Source organism: Plecotus auritus, assembly GCF_963455305.1.
Source record: "Plecotus auritus genome assembly, chromosome: 1".
Lineage (NCBI taxonomy): Eukaryota > Metazoa > Chordata > Mammalia > Chiroptera > Vespertilionidae > Plecotus > Plecotus auritus.
In genome coordinates, this window is record NC_137770.1 from 102,871,942 (window position 1) to 102,892,924 (window position 20,983).

Consider the following 20,983-nt stretch of genomic DNA (forward strand, 5'->3'; position numbering starts at 1 on the left):
CCCCCAACTGCCCTCCTTTGCAGGCCTGGTCACTCCCAACTGCTCTCTCCTGCCAGCCTGGTCGCCCCCAACTGCCCTTCCCTGCAGGCCTGTTTGCCCCCAACTGCCCTCCCTTGCAGGCCTGGTCCCCCCCCAACTGCCCTCCCCTGCCTGCCTGGTCACCCCTAACTTCCCTCCCCTGCAGACCTGGTTGCCCCTAACTGCCCTCCCCTGCCGGCCTGGTTGCCCCTAACTGCCCTCCCCTGCCGGCCTGGTCACCCCTAACTTCCCTCTCCTGCCAGCCTGGTCGCCCCCAACTGCCCTCCCCTGCAGGCCTGGTCGCCCCCAACTGTCCTCCCCTGCTGGCCTGGTCGCCCCCAACTGCTCTCCCCTGCTGGCCTGGTTGCCCCCATTGCCCTCCTCTGCCAGCCCTGTCACCCATAACTGCCCTCCCCTGCTGGCCATCTTGTGGTGGCCATCTTGTGTCCACATGGGGGTGGCCATCTTTGACCACATGGGGGCATCCATCTTGTGTGGAGTGATGGTCAGTTTGCATATTACCTCTTTATTATATGGGATGTTAAATTTAGCTCTTTAATAAACATTTTATTTCTATGCATGTTAATTTGAGTAAAAAGTGATAACATAATTTTAATAAGGTTTTCTTTATTGGCTGATTTAATTTTAGCCTTCTCATTACGTTTTGAAATTACTATGATTTAAGGTTGATACTGTGACATTTTGTTCATAAGAAAGATTCAGTAAAGTCTGAATTATGTTCTTGAGTTTCTGACATACTCCATAATCCTATATAATAGAAGAAGCATAGTATGCAAATCATCCCCTCGACCAGGAGTTGTCTGGGAGTTCGACCAGGGGGCGGGTCCGGCCAGGGGAAGGGAGGGAGTACCCAGCTGGCAGCCGCTAGGGACCCTACCAGTGTACTAATTTCGTCCACTGGGCCTCTAGTCTATATAGTAAAAGCCTAAGTGACTGTTATGGTGGAATGACCAGAACGACCGGTCACTATGACGTGCACTGACCACCAGGGGGCAGATGCTCAATGCAGGAGCTGCCCCTGGTGGTCAGTGCACTCCCATAGCGGGACCACCGCTTAGCCAGAAGCTGGGCTCACGGCTGGCGAGCTCAGCGGCGGTGGTGGGAGCTTCTCCTGCCTTCGAGGCAGTGCTAAGGAGCAGCTAGCCAAGTGGTAAGGAGCAAGCAGGCAGGTGGTAAGGAGTGGCAAGCCAAGCGGTAAGGAGTGAGCAGGTGGGCAGTTAGGAGCGAGCAGGTGGGCAGTTAGGAACCAGGGGTCCTGGATTGTGAGGGCACAGGCTGGGCTGAGGAAACCCCCTCTCCCCCACATGAATTTTGTGCATCGGGCCTCTAGTTTACTATAACTGTATAGAACATAGGGAAACAATATCCTTGGCCGCCTCGCAAGATGTGACCATAGGTTTTGGAAGTATCTGTAGCTTTTATAGGGCATGGATTTTATAGATGTGGTCTAGTCTTAACTGCTAAAAAAATCAGTGGATTGAAGGCTGAAAACTGAGGTTTGGGGTCTATCAGAGAAGGCATGTGATTAATGTGCAAGCTAGAGGGTATGGATATGAAATGAGTAGTTTTCTTATTTGTAAATAAACAGGATACAGTAAAAAAAGGGTATTAAGGGAAATGTTAGGGGAAGGAGGAGCTTATATTTGAGCATCTGGTGTGTTCCCAATGCTTTAGATATGTTGTTTCCATCACAAGAAGTACACGAGTCATAGGTATTATTTCCATTTGATACCTGAGAAAACGGAATGAGAAAGCTTAAATAATAGTATTAAGAGTTAGCATTGTGTAGTGTGGTTAGTAGTGTAGGCATTAGATTCTTACATGCTGATGTTAGAATCCCTTCCAACTGTGGGCTTAGGGCAAGTTGCTTAAAATTCAGATTCCTCATCCGTAAAATGATGATAATAATGATTGCAAATGAAACAATGCATGTTGAGTCTTGGAAATAAATGTTATTTTATTTGGTTTCCTAAGGTCTCATACCTTATAAGTTGTGCATGTAAGTGATAGAACAAGGAGACTGGTCTGTCTCCCACCAAAGCCTGTATTCTTTTCAACATAGGACCTGTTAAAAATGTGCAAGATTAGAGGTAGTGAGAAGTAGAGAGTGATGAAAATGAGGTTGAAAAATTTTAATAAAACTGTCATCTGTTGGTTGGCTACTCTAGGTTAGCTGTTTTACTTATGTCATTGCATTTAATCTCATTTCATTAAATAGCCTGGCTAAGATCATGGAGTCAGTAAGGCAGAGCTGGTCTGTCTTTCCAAATGTGTGCTCTTTTCATTAGCCTGGCTGTCTCCCCATAAGTGAAGTAATGAGGTTACTCTGACCTTGAAGAGAAAGAGCTCTTGGAAGGTGGAGTTGGTACATATAGAATTACTTCTGAGTAGAGGCCAGTATGTTGTTTTTTGGGACATGAGGGTTTCATCCTCAAGAAAATATAGTGGGAGATGTAAGCCCAATAAAAATAAAAAAATTACATTGTTGTATCTTAATTATCAAACATGATTACAGCCCCAGCTGGGTACTTCAGTTAGTTGGAGTGTCATCCTGTACACAAACACACCAAAAGGGTTATGGGTTTGATTCCCAGTCAGGCCACATACCTAGGTTGTGGGTTGATACCGGTTGGGGTACGCAGGGGAGGCAACCGATTGATGTTTCTCTCTCACCTCGATGTCTTTCTCCCTTCTTCCCTCTCTCCCTCTGTCCTTCCTTTCTTTTCCCCCTCCACCTTCCTCTCCCTTTTTTCGTTCTTCTCTCTCTAAAGTCAATAAACATATCCTCGAGTAAGGATTAAAAAGAAAAAGGATTACAAGATTGTTATTTTTCCAATAGAGAGGACTTAAGGGAATGCTGGTGGAATGCTGGGATGGATCTGGAATTGAGAGTTAGTAAAAAAAAAAAATGTAATGAAGTTATTCTTCCCTGCCCCAAAAATTAGAGGAAAGAGCTAAAATACAGCAACACAACAACAACAACAGAGTGGGTCATTGATGGTAAATGGTGTAATCTTGAAGACTACCCAAGACTGTATAGTAGTGGGTGATAGAAAATAAACACAATGATAAAGAGGTCATCATTCAAGAAGTGTCCCACAGTGAGAAGGTGGGGATGTATCCAGAACTAGATGTTGCTGGTTTTGCTTGAGGACCATCTGAGAAAAATCACTGGGGTCCCATGCATTAATTGTAGGTGGTTTGGGTAGTCTGGAATGAGGCCATTGTTGGTGAATGCCAGTCATTCATTACACCTGTGCTTCCAGACAAAGGGCAATTGAGTGACTGAGTGTCTGTGACATTGTGTGCCTTCCCATAGAGAGCCCTGACCAGGGGAAGCCCTGATGCACTCATGGTTACTGTGCTTTTGGGCAAGTGTGCTAGGGCTCCTTGCAGACGTTTCTAGCAACCTTAAAGCCTGCGTGTCAAAGCACTTTTCTCTTATTGCCTCTTTTAAGTCTTTCAAGTTTTATAGGATTCTTTCAATGGGATTCTTCTTTTCCATTGCTTTGGTATTTTCATTTTCACTTGGGGAAAGGAGGTAAGTGAGTTTTATATTACACAATAATTGAACCCTGTTGAGTTTGTAAAATGTGGGATGTTTTCATCACTCATGATATTTTCTTTTTTTGAAAGCTGGGATATATTTATGTTTGGTTATCTTAACTAGAGTGCCCTAACATGTTGCCAGGTATAAGCCTATTTTTCATTTTCTATGTGTAGTAACAGATTCTAAGGTTCTTGGACTAGACAAAATTGAAATTTGATATTGTTTATGATTAGGGACTGCGTAGTTTAAAATTACATATAGTTTTGCATACATCTCTGGTAATAAAAATTGAAAAATTTTAGACTTTCCTTGAATATCTATAATAATAAAAGCATAATATGCTAATTAGACTGGATAGCTGAACAGTGGAACGGCCATCTGGACGACCTTCTAGATGAAGCTGGGCGCCGTGGCTACCAGGGCTGAAGCAGCCACCACAGCTGTAAGGGCCGAGCCCCTTGCACAGATTTCATGAATTGGGCCTCTAGTTTAAATATAACCAGTAAAAATGTTACTGGAAAATATACTAGTTTAAGATATGTAAATCACTAGCTGATAAGGTGTAATGGTATAGAATAGTGGTCAGCATACCTGGCCCTCTACCTGTTTCTGGAAATAAAGTATGAGGATAACGCAGTTATACATACTCAGTTATATATTGTCTCTATTGAGACAGAGTCCACATGGACCACAAAGCCTAAAATGTTTACTATCTGCCTTTTGCAGAAAATGTTTGCCCACCCCTGGCATAAAATAGTTCTCAACTTTCGGGGTCTCTGGACCTTTATGTACTCTTAAAAATTACTGAAGACTCTAAAGAATTTTGTTCATGTGCATTATATTGGTATTGAATATGAAAACTGTGAAGTTAAAAATTATTTCAATATAATATTGTTAAAAATAACAATATTAAACTGTGACATGTTAATATAAATAACATTTTTATGAAAAATAACATTTTTTTCCTAAAACAAACAAAAAAAATAGTGAGTTGGCAATTTCTCTAATGCCTGGCTTAATTGAAGACAGTCATATTCTTATATCGCTGTATACTTTCAATTTGTTGCTATATGTTTTGGTTGAAGGAAATGAAGAAATCCAACCTCAGACAGATCTGTAGTTGGAAAAAGGAGAAATATTGTATAGTAAGTGGCCAGTTCAGTTAATTGTGGATATTCTTTGCTACAACACCAAATTGGAAAAGTGGAATCTGAATATACTGTATATCAATAAATTTATCATATTGGAGCTTCAACATCCATTGGTTTATTTTGTACTTTGAATGAATCTTTTATTCATGCATTATTTTCATGCATTGGAAATTTTGCATGATGCATTAATGATTTTGAAATACTAGTTTACTAACCAAATCCTATCTAATAAAGAGGGAATATGCAAATTGGCCCTCATGCTGTCACAAAGATGGCAGTGCCCATAGGCACAAGATAGCAGTGCCCAGTCCCCTCAGCCCCGCCAGAGTCCCTGGTCCTTTTAGCCCCGCCGCTGGATTTCCCAGACCCTCTGGTCCAGCTGCGCCGCTTGCCCACTGCTGGAGCTCCCAGTCCTTTCAGTCCCGCCAGAGGGGGAGGGGGCAGGTGGCTGGAGTCCCTAGTCCTTTCAGTTTCTGCGGCCCCTGGACCAGAAGCAGAAGCCGAGAGCGCGAGGAGCACCAGAAATGCTGGGAATCGTGGTTCTGGTGGTGGACGCGTTGCGCAATCTCCTAGACACTCAAGCAAAGTGAGCCTGGAGCAAGTTACTGTGTGGGTGGGGCATGGAGGGAAAGCAAAGGTGAGAGACATAAGTAAAGTCAGAGTGTCGAGGAAAATTAAAAGGAAGATATCCTGCAACTTCTAGGAAATCTCCACCAATGGAGCAAAGGAAAAAAAAACACCTCTATTATTCTGTGAGCACCAAACCAGACTGGGCTAGGGTCTCACACAATTTGCTCATATGATTGCAAAGACAGACAGAAATTTCACTCTCTTATGTACCCAGACATATACAATGCACGACATGCATGTTTTCACGAAAGAGGACTTAATAGCACCATTTGCTATACACCCTTTGGTAAGTCACCTTTTTGGTGGCCATCTGTGTTAGTTAATTGCCATAATCAAGAGTAAAAATTAAAACTTTTCTATCTCTATGACAACCAGGTCCTTACAGCTTGGAGCAAGGCAACTATCTATAATAATAAAAGTGTAATATGAGGGGTGATCAGTCAGGCAGGCAGAAGGCAGGCAGGCAGAGGCAATTAGGGGCAATCAGGCAAGCAGGTGAGCAGTTGGGGTGATCAGGCAGGCAGAGGCAGTTAGGGGTGACCAGGCAGGCAGGCGAATGGTTAGGGATGATGAGGCAGGCAAGCAGAGTGGTGAGGGACAATCAAGCAGGCCGGCAGGCAAGCAGTTAGAAGCCAGTGGTCCCGGATTGTGAGAGAGTGCAAGCAGGGCTGAAGGACCGCCCTCCCCACCCCCCATGCATGAATTTCATGCATAGGGCCTCTAGTGTTGTTATAGTATGCCAAGAACCACATTTATTGATTTCACCACTGGTCTCAGAAGAGCCTTTGGGAGGCCAGTGGAAGTATGCAAAGTGGAACCGGGTTCCAGCACGTTTGCATTTCTTGGTTCACATGGTAGCTTACAAAGCAAAGACGCCTTCTAGATGCAAGTTTTATAAAATTCATTTTTGCTTGAAAGCTTATGTTTCATCATTACCAACACACACTGTCAGTTTTTTTGAAGTCCCAAACTTCATTCATTTTCAAGAAAATGTTTGCCAAATTCTCAGGCTCTATTATTCTGAATAGCCTGAATAGTTTGTCTTTTAGTTGTTGGTTTCAAGTAAAAATGGTGTTCCATGAAAAATGACTGTTTGAGTTTACAAAAACCCTGGCACACTGGCTTTTCTTTGAGACAGCCATTACTTCATTTATAGCAGCATCACTTTCTCTGTATTGCTCTTTTCATCACACAGTATTCAAAAGGTGTATACTCAAGAGCAGTGGTTTTCAACCTTTTTTATCTCATGGCACACAAACTAATTACTGAATTTCTGCAGCACACCAAAAATATATATTTTTTGCCCATCTGACAAAAAAAAGAGGTATAATTTTGATTCACTGGATAGCTATGTTGTGTTGGCTGTTGCCAATTTTTAATTTGACAACCTAGGGAAAAGAGGTCAGTGTCCCTGACTAAATAGTCAGGTATTGCATGTTTTAAAAATGCTTTCGACACACCAATGTGCCACTGCTCAAGAGTCAGTCCATCTTTCTGGTGGCCTTCCCCTTTGGAGAAGGCTCATAGGCAGCATCCATAGCCACCAGCCCACATGGCATGATCCTTCCACATGGACTGGCTCTGGTGCATTGCTATGTGGTTTACCTAGCTGGCATGGAACATCCGCAGAAGCAAGGCCCAGCAAGCCAAAGTGCCTCGCATCCTGCCTCCAGATCCATCCAACCCATATTGTGATGCTCCACTGTAAGGCACTACAGCAAAGTGAAAGCTGGTATCAGTTTCAGCTTGGAGGAGTTAAAGGTGCCGGGTATCCACAAAAAGATGGCTTGGACTATTGGGATCTCCATGAATCAGAGGAGGTGCAACAGGTCCAACCTACAACAGTTGCAGGAGTACTGTGCTCCAAGCTCATATTTTTCCCCAAGGAAGCCCTCAGATCCTAAGAAGGGAGACAGTTCTGCTGAAGAACTCAAGGTGGCCACCCAGCTGACAGGACCAGTCATGCCCATATGAAATATCTACATGAAGGATAAAGTCAGGGTCATCACAGAGGAGGAGAACTTCAAGGCATTTGTCAGTCTTTGCCTGGCTCTTTGGCATCTGGACAAAAAAATCAATGAAAAAAAAAATCCTTAGGTGAGGATTAACAACAACAACAAAAAAATTAATGACAAAGCAAATATTCTCAAGGCAGCCAGGGAAAAGAAGGAAAATTCATCAGCATATCATCCAACTTCTCAGCAGAAATTCTACAAGTCAGAAGAGAAAGGAACAAAAAATTCAAACATCTGAAAGAGAGAAATTCCTAGCCATCCTATCTAATAAAAGAGTAATATGCAAATTGACCATCACTCCAACACACAAGATGGCTGCCCCCATGTGGTCAAAGATGGCTGCCCCCATGTGGACACAAGATGGCCACCACAAGATGGCCAGCAGGGGAGGGCAGTTGAGAGGGACCAGGCCTGCAAGGGAGGGCAGTTGTGGGCAATCAGGCCAGCAGGGGAGGGCAGTTGGGGGGGACCAGGCCTGCAGGGGAGGGCAGTTGGGGGGGACCAGGCCTGCAGGGGAGGGCAGTTAGGGGCAATCAGGCTGGCAGGGGAGCAGTTAGGCATCAATCAGGTTGTCAGGGGACTGGTTAGGGGGTGATCAGGCTGGCAGGCAGAAGCGGTTAGGGGCAATCAGGAAGGCAGGCAGGTGAGCAGTTGGGAGCCAGCAGTCCTGGATTGTGAGAGGGCAGTCGGACATCCCTCGAGGGGTCCCAAATTGGAGAGGGTGCAGGCTGGGCTGAGGGACACACACCCCCATGCACGAATTTTGTGCACTGGGCCTCTAGTGAATAATACACCCACAAAACTATTTTTTAAATCTGAAGGGGAAATAAAGACTTTCCCAGACATAACAGAAGTTGAGGGATTTTATCAACAGAAAACCTCCATTGTAAGAAATATTCAAGGGAGTTATTCTACCTAAAACAATGAATAAAAGGTCACAAATCTACAAGTGAAATCACCAACAAGCTTACAGCATAAACAGGGATAATCTGTGACAATAAAAGCATGCAAGGGGAGGAGTAGAGGTCTGAATTTGCAAAGGAGGATGGAGATCAGATACATTCAAAAGAAAAAGGATTACTGTATATATGAAACTTTGTTTTTCATAAACCTAATGGTAACCTCACACAAGAAACCCCAACTGAGACACATAGCTTTAAAAAAGAGGAAACAGGAAAGAAGTATGGAATACCACCAAACAAAAACAGCATTCAGAAATACAAGGAAAATAACTAATGGAGGCACAGAGCTACCAGAAAACAAAAGATAAAATGGCTATAGGAAATCCTCATACATCAATAACTACACTAAATGTAAATGATTTGAATTCACCAATAAAGAGGCACAGAGTAGCAGAGTGGATAAAAAACACAAAACCCATATGCTGCCTACAAGAGACACATCGAAGTTGCAAAGACAAAGGTAGTTTCAAAGTAAAAGAGTGGAAAATGATTCACCAAGTAAAACATCCACAGAAAAGCAGGCACAGCCATACTTATATCTGACAAAACAGATTTAAGATAAAGACAACAAGAGACGAAGATGGACATTTTCTAATGATAAAGGGATACTACATCAAGAAGACATAATACTTCTTAATATCAGGAGCACCAAATATATATAAAGCAAATACCCACAGAACTAAAGTGAGAAACTGACCAAAAAAAATCAGTCATCGTTGTGGACCTTAATACTCCATTGATAGCTCTAGACAGCCACCCAAACAGAAAATCAATAAAGAAATACTGGCCTTAAATGACACAGACCAAATGGACATAATTGACATTTACAGAGCCTTTAATCCTCAACATCAGATTATACATTCTTCTCCAGTGCACATGAACATTTTCAAGAATAGACCATATGTTGGGTCACAAAACTAGCATCAACAAGTTCAAGAAAACTGAAATTATACTAAGCATATTCTCTGACCACGATGCTCTGAAATTAGAAATCAACTGTAAAAAGTAAAGAAACCCACAAATATGTGGAGATTAAACAACACACTACTAAAAAATGATTGGGTCAGAAAATAAGAGGTAAGATCAAAAGATGTATAGAGACAAAGGCGAATGACAGTACAGCATACTAAAATGTGTGTGATGTGGGGAAAATAGTAATAAGAGGGAAGTTTATATCATTACAGGCCTAATTCAAGAAACAAGCAATCCCAAGTAAATAGCCTAACATTACATCTTCAAGAACTAGAAAAAGAAGAACAAAAGCAATCCAAAGTCAGCAGAAGGGAAATAAAAATTATAGCAAATTGAATGAAATAGAGAACAAAACAACTCTATAAAAAATTAATACAACAAAGAGCTGGTTCTTTAAAAAGATTAATAAAATAACAAACCCCTGAATAGACTCACTAAGGAAAAAAGAGAAAAGACTCATATAAACAAAATCAGAAATTAAAGAAAAGGCTCCACAAACATCACAGATATACAAGGTATCAAACTAGAATACAATGAAGGACTACATGCCACTAAATTCAATAACCTAGAATAAATGGATAAGTTCCTAGAAATTTATAACCTTCCTAGACTAAATCATGAAGAATTGGAAAAGCTAAATAGACGGATAAACAGTGATGAAATTGAAATAGCCATCAAAAATCTCCCCAAAAATAAATCCAGGACCAGATGACTTCACCAGTGAATTCTACAAACATTCAAAGAAGATTTGATACCTATCCTTCTCAAAGTCTTCCAAAAAAATTGAAGAAGAGGAAATACTTCCTAACACATTATGAGACCCATATAACTCTGATACTAAAACCTGGCAAGGCTAACACACACAAAAAAAACTACAGACCAGTATCTCTGATGAGTACAGATGCAAAATTCCTAAACAAAATACTAACAAATGAATACAAAAACACATTACCATCAAGTGGGGTTTATTTCAGGGGCACGAGGATGGTTCAACATACACGAATCGATCAATGTAACACACCACATTAACAAAACAACAGATAAAAGTCATATGATCTTACCAATAGATGCAGAAAAACATTTGATAAGATACAACATCCATTTATGATTAAAATACTATAAAATAGAAAGAAAATACCTCAACAGAATAAAGGCCATACACAACAAACTCTCAGCTAATATCATACTCATTGGTGAAAAACTGAAAGGTTTTCCTTTAAGATCAGGAACAAGACAAGGATGTCCACTCTCATTACTCTTATTCAACGTAGTGTTGGAAGTTTCAGCCAGAGCAATAAGGCAAGAGAAAGAAATAAAAGGCATCAAGATTGGGAAGGAGGAAATATGTCACTTTTTTGCAGATGACATGATTTTATATACAGAAAACCTTAAAGACTTCACCATAAATCTATTAGAAACAACAGGCAAATTAGTAAAGTTGCAGGATACAAAATCAATGTACAAAAATCCACTGCTTTCCTATATAACAACAATGACACTTCAGAAAAATAAATGAAAAAACAGTTTCTTTTGTAATTGCAATCAAATGCATAAAATACCTAGGAATAAACCTAACAAAGGATGTGAAAGACCGATTAATTGAAAATCATAAAGCATTATTAATAGAGATTTAATAAGACAATGAATGGCAAGATATTTTGTGTTCATGGATTGAAAGAATCAATGTAATTAAAATGGCCATATTACACCCTAACCAGTGGATAGAGCATTGGCCAGTGGACTGAAGTGTCTTGGGTTCGATTTTGGTCAAGAGCCTCGTACCTTGTTTGCAGGCTCGATCTCCAGTCCTGGTCGTGGAGCATGCGGGGAGGCAACCAATAGCTGTATCTCTTTACATCAATGTTTCTCTTTCTGTCTCTCCCCTTCCCACTCTCTCTAAAAATCAATGGAAAAATATCCTCTGATGAGAATTAACAACAACAAAAAAATTTAAATGGCCATATTACCCAAAGCAATACCCAGATTTAATGCAATCCCCATAAAAATTCCAGTATCATTTTTTAAAAAAACTTAACAAAAAAGTCATCATTTGTATGGAACCACAAAGGACCCTGAATAGTCAAAGCAGTCCTGAGAAGTACAAAGTCAGAGGTATGACACTACCTGACTTTAAATTATACTACAGATCTATGATAATCAAAACCACATGGCATTGGCAGAAAAAACACACAGAGAGACCATTGGAACAGAATTGAGAGTCCAGAAATACAATCACATGTATATGGGCAAATAATTTTTGATAAAGGAGCCTTAAACACACAATGGAGAAAAGAAAGTCTCTTCAAGAAATGGTGCTTGGAAAATTGGAAAGCCACATGCAAAAGAATTAAACTACATTACAGTTTATCCCCATGTACAAAAATTCAAAATGGATCAAAAACATAAATATAAGATCTAAAACAATAAATTACATAGAAGGAAACATAGGTACTAAAAATATGGACCTTGGTCGTAGAGAACATTTAATGAATTTGACCCCAAAGACAAGGGGAGTAAAGGCAAAAATAAGTGAATGGGACTGCATCAAACTAAAAAGTTTCTGCACAGCAAAACAAAACAAAACAAATTTAACAACAAAACAAAAAGGCAACCAACCGAATGGGAGGTGATACTTGTAAACAGCAGGTCCAACAAGGGGTTAATAGCCAAAATATACAAAGAACTCATAAAAAACAAACAAACATGAAACTCAATAGCAAACAATCCAATTATAAAATAGCAGAGGGCCTAAATAGCCACCTCTCCCAAGAAGACATACAAACGGCCAACAGATACATGAAAAGATGTTCATCTTCACTAGCTATTAGAGAAATGCAAATCAAAACAGCAATGTGATATACCACCTCACACCTGTTAGAATGGTATTATCAACAAGCTAGGAAGGAAGTTTTGAAAAGGTTGTGGAGAAAAAGGAACCCTCAGTCACTGCTGGTGGGAATGTAAACTTGAACAGCCACTATGGAAATCAGTATTGTGGTCCTCAAAAAATTAAGGATAGAGTTACCATTTGACCCAGCAATCCTCTTCTGGGTATCTACCCGAAAAACTGGAAAACATTTATTTGCAAAGATATATGCACTTCTCTCTTTATTGACCATTATTCACAGTGGCCAAGACATGGGAACAACCCTTCGGTAGTGGATTGGATAAAGAAGATGTGGCCATAGTTTGTACATATCTCTATATATAAAAGCCTAAGCAACCATCGCAACTGAACGGATGACCAAACAGGCTGCATGGGGCAACTAGGCCAGCAGGGGGGTTAGTGAGGGGCGACCAAATGATTGAGCAGCAGGCTACTTGGGGCAACCAGGCCGGCAGGGGGGGTTAGTGAGGGGCGACCAAATGACCGAGCAGCAGGCTGTGTGGGGTGACCAGGCCGGCGGGGGGGCAGTGAGGGAGTGACCAGGCTGGCAGGGGGGGCAGTTGGGGGCGACCAGGCCAGTGGGGGGGCAGTTGGGGGTGACCAGGCTGGCAGGGGGAGCAGTAAGGGGCGACCAGGCCGGCGGGGGCCAGTTAGGGGAGACCAAGCCAGCAAGAGGGGGCAGTTAGGGGTGACCAGAACAGCAGGGGGGGCAGTTGGGGGTGACCAGGCCAGCTGGGGGGGCAGTTAGGAGCGATCAGGCAGGCAGGCAGGCAGGTGAGCAGTTAGGAGCCAGTGGTCCCGGATTGTGAGAGGGATGTCCGACTGCCAGTAGTCGGACATCCCCCGAGGGGTCCCAGATTGGAGAGGGTGCAGGCTGGGCTGAGGGACCCCCCCCCCAACCCCCCGTGCACAAATTTAATGCACTGGGCCTCTAGTATGCATATAAGTTCTATGGTTAATTTCCCCACCCCTCACCCCTACCCCAATCCTCTTCCCTCTGAGATTCGTCAGTCTGTTGCATGCTTCCATGTCTTTGGATCTATTTTGTTTGTCAGTTTATTTTGTTCATTAAATTGCACATATTAGTGAGATCATGTGAAAGACCTGGGGGAGCAGAGGAGGTCAGTGGGAGAGAAAAAGGGGACATCTGTAATACTTGCAACAATAAAGAAAAATAAAAAATAAAAATAAAGAAGATATGGTGCAAATATACTATGAAATACTACTCAGCCATACAAAAAGATGAAGTACTGCCACTTGCAACAACATAGATAGACCTTGCAAATATTATAAGTGAAATAAGTCAGTCAGAAAAAGCTAAGAACCATATGATTTCACTCATGTGGTATATAAACCCGAAACTCATAGACACAGACAACAGTAGAGTGGCTACCAGAGGGAAGGGGGTATAGGGTAGTAAAGGGTGCCAAATATATGTTGATGGAAGATTTGACTTTGGGTGGTGAGCACACAATGCAATGTATAGATTATCATGGACATGTACACTTGAAACCTATATGACCCTATTAACCAATGTCATCCCAATAAATTTAATAAAAAATAATAAAGTATTGTCAATATGCTAACCACTATTAATTAATGCACTAATATAGTAACATACCATTAAGGTTAAAAATATTTTAATGTAAGTAATTTGGCCTCATGAAACCTACTGGGAGGGTCTTGGAGTCCCCTGGGGTCTGCAGATCACACTTTGATAATTGTTGGTATAAGCAGATTTAAATGCCAATTAGCTTTATGTTGCCTCCTTTATTTTCTTAGTTATCATTTATAAAGATTTGAATAATGTTAACAGATACTAGTTTGCTTCTTGCTAATATAATCGAGACTTCAGTTTTTTAAAAATCTTTGATATTAGATTTGTAAAAATTGAGCTTAAAAATATTTGATACTAGATTTGTAAAAAAGTTTATTCATGTTGGTGTTATCTTTGCTCTACTGCATTTTGAAAGTGTCACCTTAGAGTATTTGTGTCTGGTGGACAAATCTGCAGTTAGATTACTAGGTATAGTTATGGTCTCTTGAAACGATAGAATGTTAATATAATTATTAAATATTTATGATGACTTAATTAAAAGTTTTCATATGTTTGGAAGAAATATGTTTGGAAATGAGGTCTAGTACTTGATTTCTTGTTCATCTGCATTAACTTTGTAGATGTGTGTAATATAGTGATTTAAAGTAAGAAATACATATATATATGTATATATATATATATATACATATATACATATATACATATATATATATATATATATATATATATATATATATATATATATATATATTCTTCCTCTTATTATTTGCTTGGAATACCCTAAGTGGTAAAAGTGATAAAGGTGGCTTGTTCAACTATGCCCCAGTTTATGTTACTGAGGTGGCTCTTGGGAAGCCTCTAAGGATGGAGGCTGATTGCCAGGGAATCAACCTTGTTTAGAAGGGTGGAACTTTCAGTCCCACTCCCACTGGGGAGGAGCTTGAGGTTGAATCAATTGCCAATGGCCAATGATTAATCAGTGACACTTATGTAATGAAGTCTCCATAAAGTTGCACAGGGACAGTGTTCAGAGAGCTTCTGGGTTTGTGAAAGTATGGAGGTGCAGAGAGAGAGGGCCTTTTCCCAAATACCTTGCTCGAAGGATCTCGTCCTCTGGCTATGCCTGAGTGTGTTCTTTATAACAAACTGGTCATCTATTAAGTAAATGTTATCCTGAGTTCTTTGAGTGATTCTAGCGAAGTAATCAACCCCAAGGATGGAAGGGGTTTTGGGCACCTCTCATTTATTGTTAATTGATATAGGGTTGGGTAACGTCCGGCCCCCGGGCCAGGTTAGGCCCGTGACATCATTTGATCTGGACCTGCCAAGGCAACCACAAGGAGTTTTTTTCATAGCAACATAAATTTATTTTAAGTGAATTATATTAAGCCAATGATGGTATAAATATCCAAATAGCCCTTGGCAGAAAAAAGGTTCCCCATCCCTGGATTAGAAGCATAGGTGACAACCTGGACTTTGTATTGACATGGGAAGGGGGAAGAGCAATCCTGTATGACTGAGTCTGTAACCTGTGGCATCTGATACCATTTCCAGGTAGAAAATGTCAGAATTGAGTTGAATTTTAGGGCAATGGCTGATGATACAGAATTGCTTGATGTTTAAAAACCACATTCTGGTGTCAGAAATGAAGTAGTGTTGTGTTGTATAGTGAGTATTGCAGGTAGAGGAGACACTCAAGCAGAGGATGTGCTTCTTTAATAGTGTGTGTATGCCTATTTAATTTTTTTTTTCCTGATGACTATTTCACTGGGTGCAATTAAGATAATTTTTGCTTTACTGAAAACTCAGAAAACTTTGCTACAAACACTTGCACTCCTGTGACTGACCACTAGATGTCATGAGTGCCACAGCAGCCCGAAGGGTACCCATAGCCAGTAGAAATCGGACATTGTAAGCTTGTAGACATTCACATATTTCAGTGTTTCCACATGATAGACGCCAGAAGAACTTGATACAGTGTGATATATAGAAGCAAGGTACAACTGGAATAATGAAATTTCAAAAATAAGCCTTTTTAAAGGAAGGTTGTAATAGTTCTGTTGGGTATTGTAAATGCTTCAGGTGCACTTTATACCGCTATGTTCCTGGCTCTCTCTTTTTTATGGAAAGATGGATTGAACTTCAATTTAAGAATATTCCGTAATCCCTCTCAGGACATACTATAACAGCTGGTATTTTTGCGTTGTAGAAAATTGATTCCATACAACAGTCAGTGATAATTATGGCTGGGTTCTGACAAATTCCAGTGCATTTTCAATAAATTTAGCAAAAAGCAACAATTACATGATTAGCTCAATTTGAAAGTTAAACCCAGCAACTCTGCTTTGTTTTATAAAATATTGAGCATTTTAGTGGTGGAATTACATCAAACTATTTATTTCTTATTATACTTACATATGTTCTGAGAAGATAATTACTTTGTAGCATATATTTCTTAAATAATATAACTTTGGAAAAATTTAACCTTGAGTGTTCATTATGAAATAAAGTGAGAAATGCTAAGGCTTTTCACATATGGGATATATGTACAGCAGCAGTATCAACTCAGAAGGTTATTTTGATGTGGAATGTAAGGTTGTCGTAATATGTCTTAGTATTAATAGTCGGTTTGTTTGATATAAGCATGTTTGCTTATTATATGGTATTTTATGGTATATATGGTGGTGTATAAAAGTGAAACATTTTAAGTTTTTTAAGGCGCGAAGAAAGTGGTAATTTGCATGGTATATGTATTTCTGTAGTTAAGCAATTCATACCATACAAATTAGAACTTTTCTCATGGCATAAAAAGCTTAAATTACAGACAGACACATATAATAACTGCCTACCCACATACATACATATATATTGCCCTAATTGTAGAAATGTGTGTGCATATACTTTACAAATTCTAACCATCTCCTCTTTTTTTCTCAGCAGCAAAACAAAAGTAGAATAATTAAATGCATTCTTTAAACTTATGTATGATCTGTTTTTTACTCTCTTTGTGTTTGCATTTAGGAACGTTTTTATGTAGTTTAATTTTTATCCTGATTGTTAGAATAATTTATAAAAAGCAAAGCAGAGTTGCCTTTTAATTATCGGGGGAAACAGCTTCAGTGATGGCCATTAATGAAACTTTGCTTTTTCTCTCTTATTTTTTTTATTTGTAGCTTAGTGATTTATATTTTTATATGGTATTTAAAATAATTGCCCTGATTTGTAATTAACACTTCTCTCCATATGGATTTATTTGCATACTTTGACTCTGTCAACCTTTGTAATAAGAGCAAACAAAATTCAAGTCATTGCACCAGATAGTCAGTCTGGTCTAACGTAGTCTATTTGATGGTGATTTTTTTCCTACAGACATTCACTTTGATAATTAAAAAGCTAATTTAAAAAGCTTTAATAGAATTTTACAGTTTGGATTTTTTCCAGTGAAATTTGGCAAGCTCACTTATTATTCTGTAATATGAATCATCAATTTAAAAGCGTTAGAATTGAAGTGAGGCAGTTTTTGGGTGTTTACAATGTCTGTTGTTTTTTAAATAATATGTTAAAATGGACTTTTAAATTACCGAATTTGAAAGAACTGGGGAAAATCCATTAAAAAAGAACTTAAACACATTGTTTAGTTCTTCTGATTTCTAAAAGATGTAAATGCAATGTATTTTCCGTTATTAGGCAGCAGTGGTCTAAATTTAAAACACATGGTCTCCTTCTAGGTGTCAGGACAATGTACATTTTAATCTTGCTTCTTTCTTTTATGTTTACATTTTATAATCTTATTACCTGAATTAGACAACTCCAGTCATAATAGCCAGCATTTTTTATTTGCTTGCTATGTGCCAGTTGCTGTGTTCTGTGCCCTATCGTATTTAATTATCAAACAATTTTAAATTGCTGATATCTTCATTTGCCTACAAGGAGTTAAAGACTTAATAAGATTAAATAACTTGTCCTAGATCACAGAGCTCACAGGATTAGAGATTAGGCCAAACTCTAGAGTAATTGCTCTTAGCTACTATATAGTGGTACCTCTATACTATTTAATTTGGGATAAACATTAGTTAAAATAGTTATTGAAAATTGATATTTTCCAAGATACACCAAAGCTTAGTTTTTATAAACAAATTTACTTTTGTATATTAGCTTGGATTGTTAGGCTTATTTTAGATGAACACTTCTGTAATCTATAATAACATCTTGCTTTAATTCTAGTATTTTTTCAAAGGTTATTTGCAGTCTTAAGTTAGCTGCAGTCGTTATATTAAGATGAGCTCTTTTTAAAAATTAGTTATAAGTTGTTGACAATTTATAGTCTCTGTTCTACAGTAGAAATGTAACTTAGAACTATGACTAACAGAGGGGAGGAATTTCAGAATGGTATTGGCTTACAAAAGCTTCTTTGCTTTCTCCACTTATGCATTCAGTAGTCCTCAAACTAACAGTAAAAATCTTTTAAGGAAGTTTTGATATATCCATGAAGAACTTTAATATTTTTAATTAGAAATGTCACATCAAAATGAAAAACTCTCACACTTAATATTTGTATGTAGAATGTAGAAAAAATTCTGAAAAATCCTGAAGTGTGTTGGAATATGAGTTAGTTACAGAATGTTGCAATCGAGTAATCTTTGTTTTTATTATTATTTTACACTGTTCCTCTTCGTTGTAGAAACGGCCTGTGCGATACATAAATCCTGGTAGACAGCGTGGCTGCAGGTCGTGGAGCTGGAATTCCCTGCGGGAGAGCATTTGTGTGGAGTGCGGCGTCCAGCCTGCAGTCTGCATCATGCCAGCCTTGTCAACAGGACCTGGGAGTGACACAGGTATGTGAACCCAAGAAGGGCGCTTTCCTCCCATCTTTACTTAAATCTTCCTGTTCACAGTGAAAAACAGCATAGCTTTAAGCAAGTGCAAGCAGGCCATGCTTGTTCTGTAAACAAGACGGGCGTAAAATCGGTGTAGCCTTCCAAGATAAAGTCATCAAAGGGCATTGGCTGCTGCTGCCTCCAGGTAGTGGTGGCGTATGCTGATCGCTTGTACTTCCTCTTGGAATACCGTTATTTATTTACATTTCTTTAAAAAATATTAAGTATTTTAAACATACAGAAAAGTGTGGAAGACACAACAATCACCCCTTACCTGTGGAGGATATGTTCCAAGACCCCCTGGCTGCCTGAAACAGCATACAGTACCAAACCCTATGTGTACTGTTTTTTCCTTTGATAAAGTTTAATTCACAAATTAGGCACAATAAGAGTTGAATAACAAGGACTAATAAAAAACTGAACAATTATAGCAAAATAGTGTAATAAAATTAAGTGACTGTGGCATTATTAAGTAGAATTAGAGTGACTTGGACATAAGCCCTGTGAGGCTGTGGCAATCGCTCTGAGAACTGAGATGGCTACTCAGTGACTAACGGGTGGGGAGTGTCTGCGTCGGGGAGACGCTGGACCACGGGGTGATTCATGTCCCGAGCAGGACAGAGAGGGATGGCATGAGATTTCACTGAGATACTCAGAACAGCAGGCAATTTAAAACTAATGAATTACTTATTTCTGGAATTTTCCATTTAATATTCTTGTACCATGGTTGACTGTGGAAAGTGAAACCACAGATAGGGGGGAGACTGCTGTCCAGTGATAGTCATGTTAACCTTCACTCAGATTTAATAACAGATATAAACTTTTTGCCATACTGGCTTCAGACTTCTCACTTTTTTCTTTAAGAAACAAAACATTATCCCTATCTCATTCTTGAATTTTCTTTCTTTCTGTAACCAGAGTTAAAAGCTATTCAAGTATGTATTAAAGGATTCAATTAAAACAAACAGACATATTTCACGTTATTATCAGTTGTAAGACTCGGTGATACTTAGAATAAAGATTTCCAGGAAAGGGAAAATAACTCCTGCTTATATGTATGTGTGAAATCCCCTGCTTCTGCCCTGATTCAGGGAGTAGGGGGTGGGGTTGGGTCAATGCCCCTTTGAAGTCCTTTCCTGGGATTCTCCAGAATCAGCTCTTTTAAAAAATGCAGATTCCGGGACCCTCCCTAGAACTTTGAAAACAGAATGTGAGTGGGTCGAGGAGCTCTGCCATGTATTTTGAAGACCCATCAAAAGAAGTGGTGTCTTGGAGTGTGACTAACAAGAAAGTTCTGTGTGTCGCATTGAACAGACTGAATTCGGTTCTGTTAATACCATTCTGTAACCCGGTGAAATAGCTTTCTCACACTGGACAGCTACTGGCACCACAGTATTTATAAAGCTGAGTCACAAATTTGGTTTTGTGTCGTATTATGTTAATTGGCATTTTCCTTTGTACTACTTCAAATACCACTTTTGCTATTTAAAGCATATTTACATTTATATTTGGGCAAGTTTTGTCTCCTTTTTATCCATGAAGAAGGATTTTTTTCCGACCGTGATTTATACTGAGGATTAGTTTTTCTTAGGAAGTGACTTTGATTTTTAAATTACATAAAAGTATATTTTTTTCAAGACATAACTTGAAAGCCAGCTTCTTCGGAAAATTCTTTTTTCTTTCAGTTTTTACATAGTCCCACATTATGTTGTACTATATAAAGTGAATGATTTAACTTTCCATAGTGGTTTGGGAAATTATAGATAAAATTTATATGAATCAGACATTTACTACATTTACTAGTTGTGTAATGAATTTAAGTTTCATGCTTTGGTATTCACCAAAATGCCTTAGTTTAATTGAATGCAAAATAGTGTTGCTTACATTAACATAGGGAATGATTAAAATGGAGTATTTATAGTTTATGAGGCAGTTTGGGTGTCAGTCATGAAAAAGAACATAGGCTATTAAGAATTTGAAAAGGACTTTTCCACACATAGTCGGCTCACTTGGTGCAAATTTAAGATGCTCATGTGACTCACCCTTGGCTTTGTGATATTTTTGACCTGTACGTCTCAACAAGGTTTGAGTCAGGCAGAAAAGACGTGCTTGTTCCAAGAGTCACACTACATTTAGGGAAACCCAAGGTATGGTGTACCCATCAGCTGGTGATGGTTTCCTTGTAGTTCCTGTGTAGCAGTCAGGGGTCAAGTATGGCATAGCAGTGATGCTTAACAATGTTGTTGCTGTTGTTCCCATTATCAGGCCTCGGGGGGAACAGCAATGGTTAGCTTAACTCAAGGGCAAATGCCCATGTGGCAGGAGAGTGTCACCTGACTAAC

General features: G+C 39.4%; 1 protein-coding gene across 2 annotated transcripts in view; it reads left to right on the forward strand.

The window, feature by feature from the left end:
* MPP7 (MAGUK p55 scaffold protein 7) overlaps positions 1-20,983 on the forward strand; it is a 365,049-nt gene that overhangs the window by 60,593 nt on the left and 283,473 nt on the right. For both annotated transcript variants that reach the window (XM_080671637.1, XM_080671638.1), the window contains one exon: positions 18,446-18,599. In XM_080671637.1, the coding sequence (XP_080527763.1) occupies positions 18,563-18,599 (37 nt within the window). In that variant the 5' untranslated portion in view covers positions 18,446-18,562. The remainder of the gene's footprint in view (positions 1-18,445; positions 18,600-20,983) is intronic.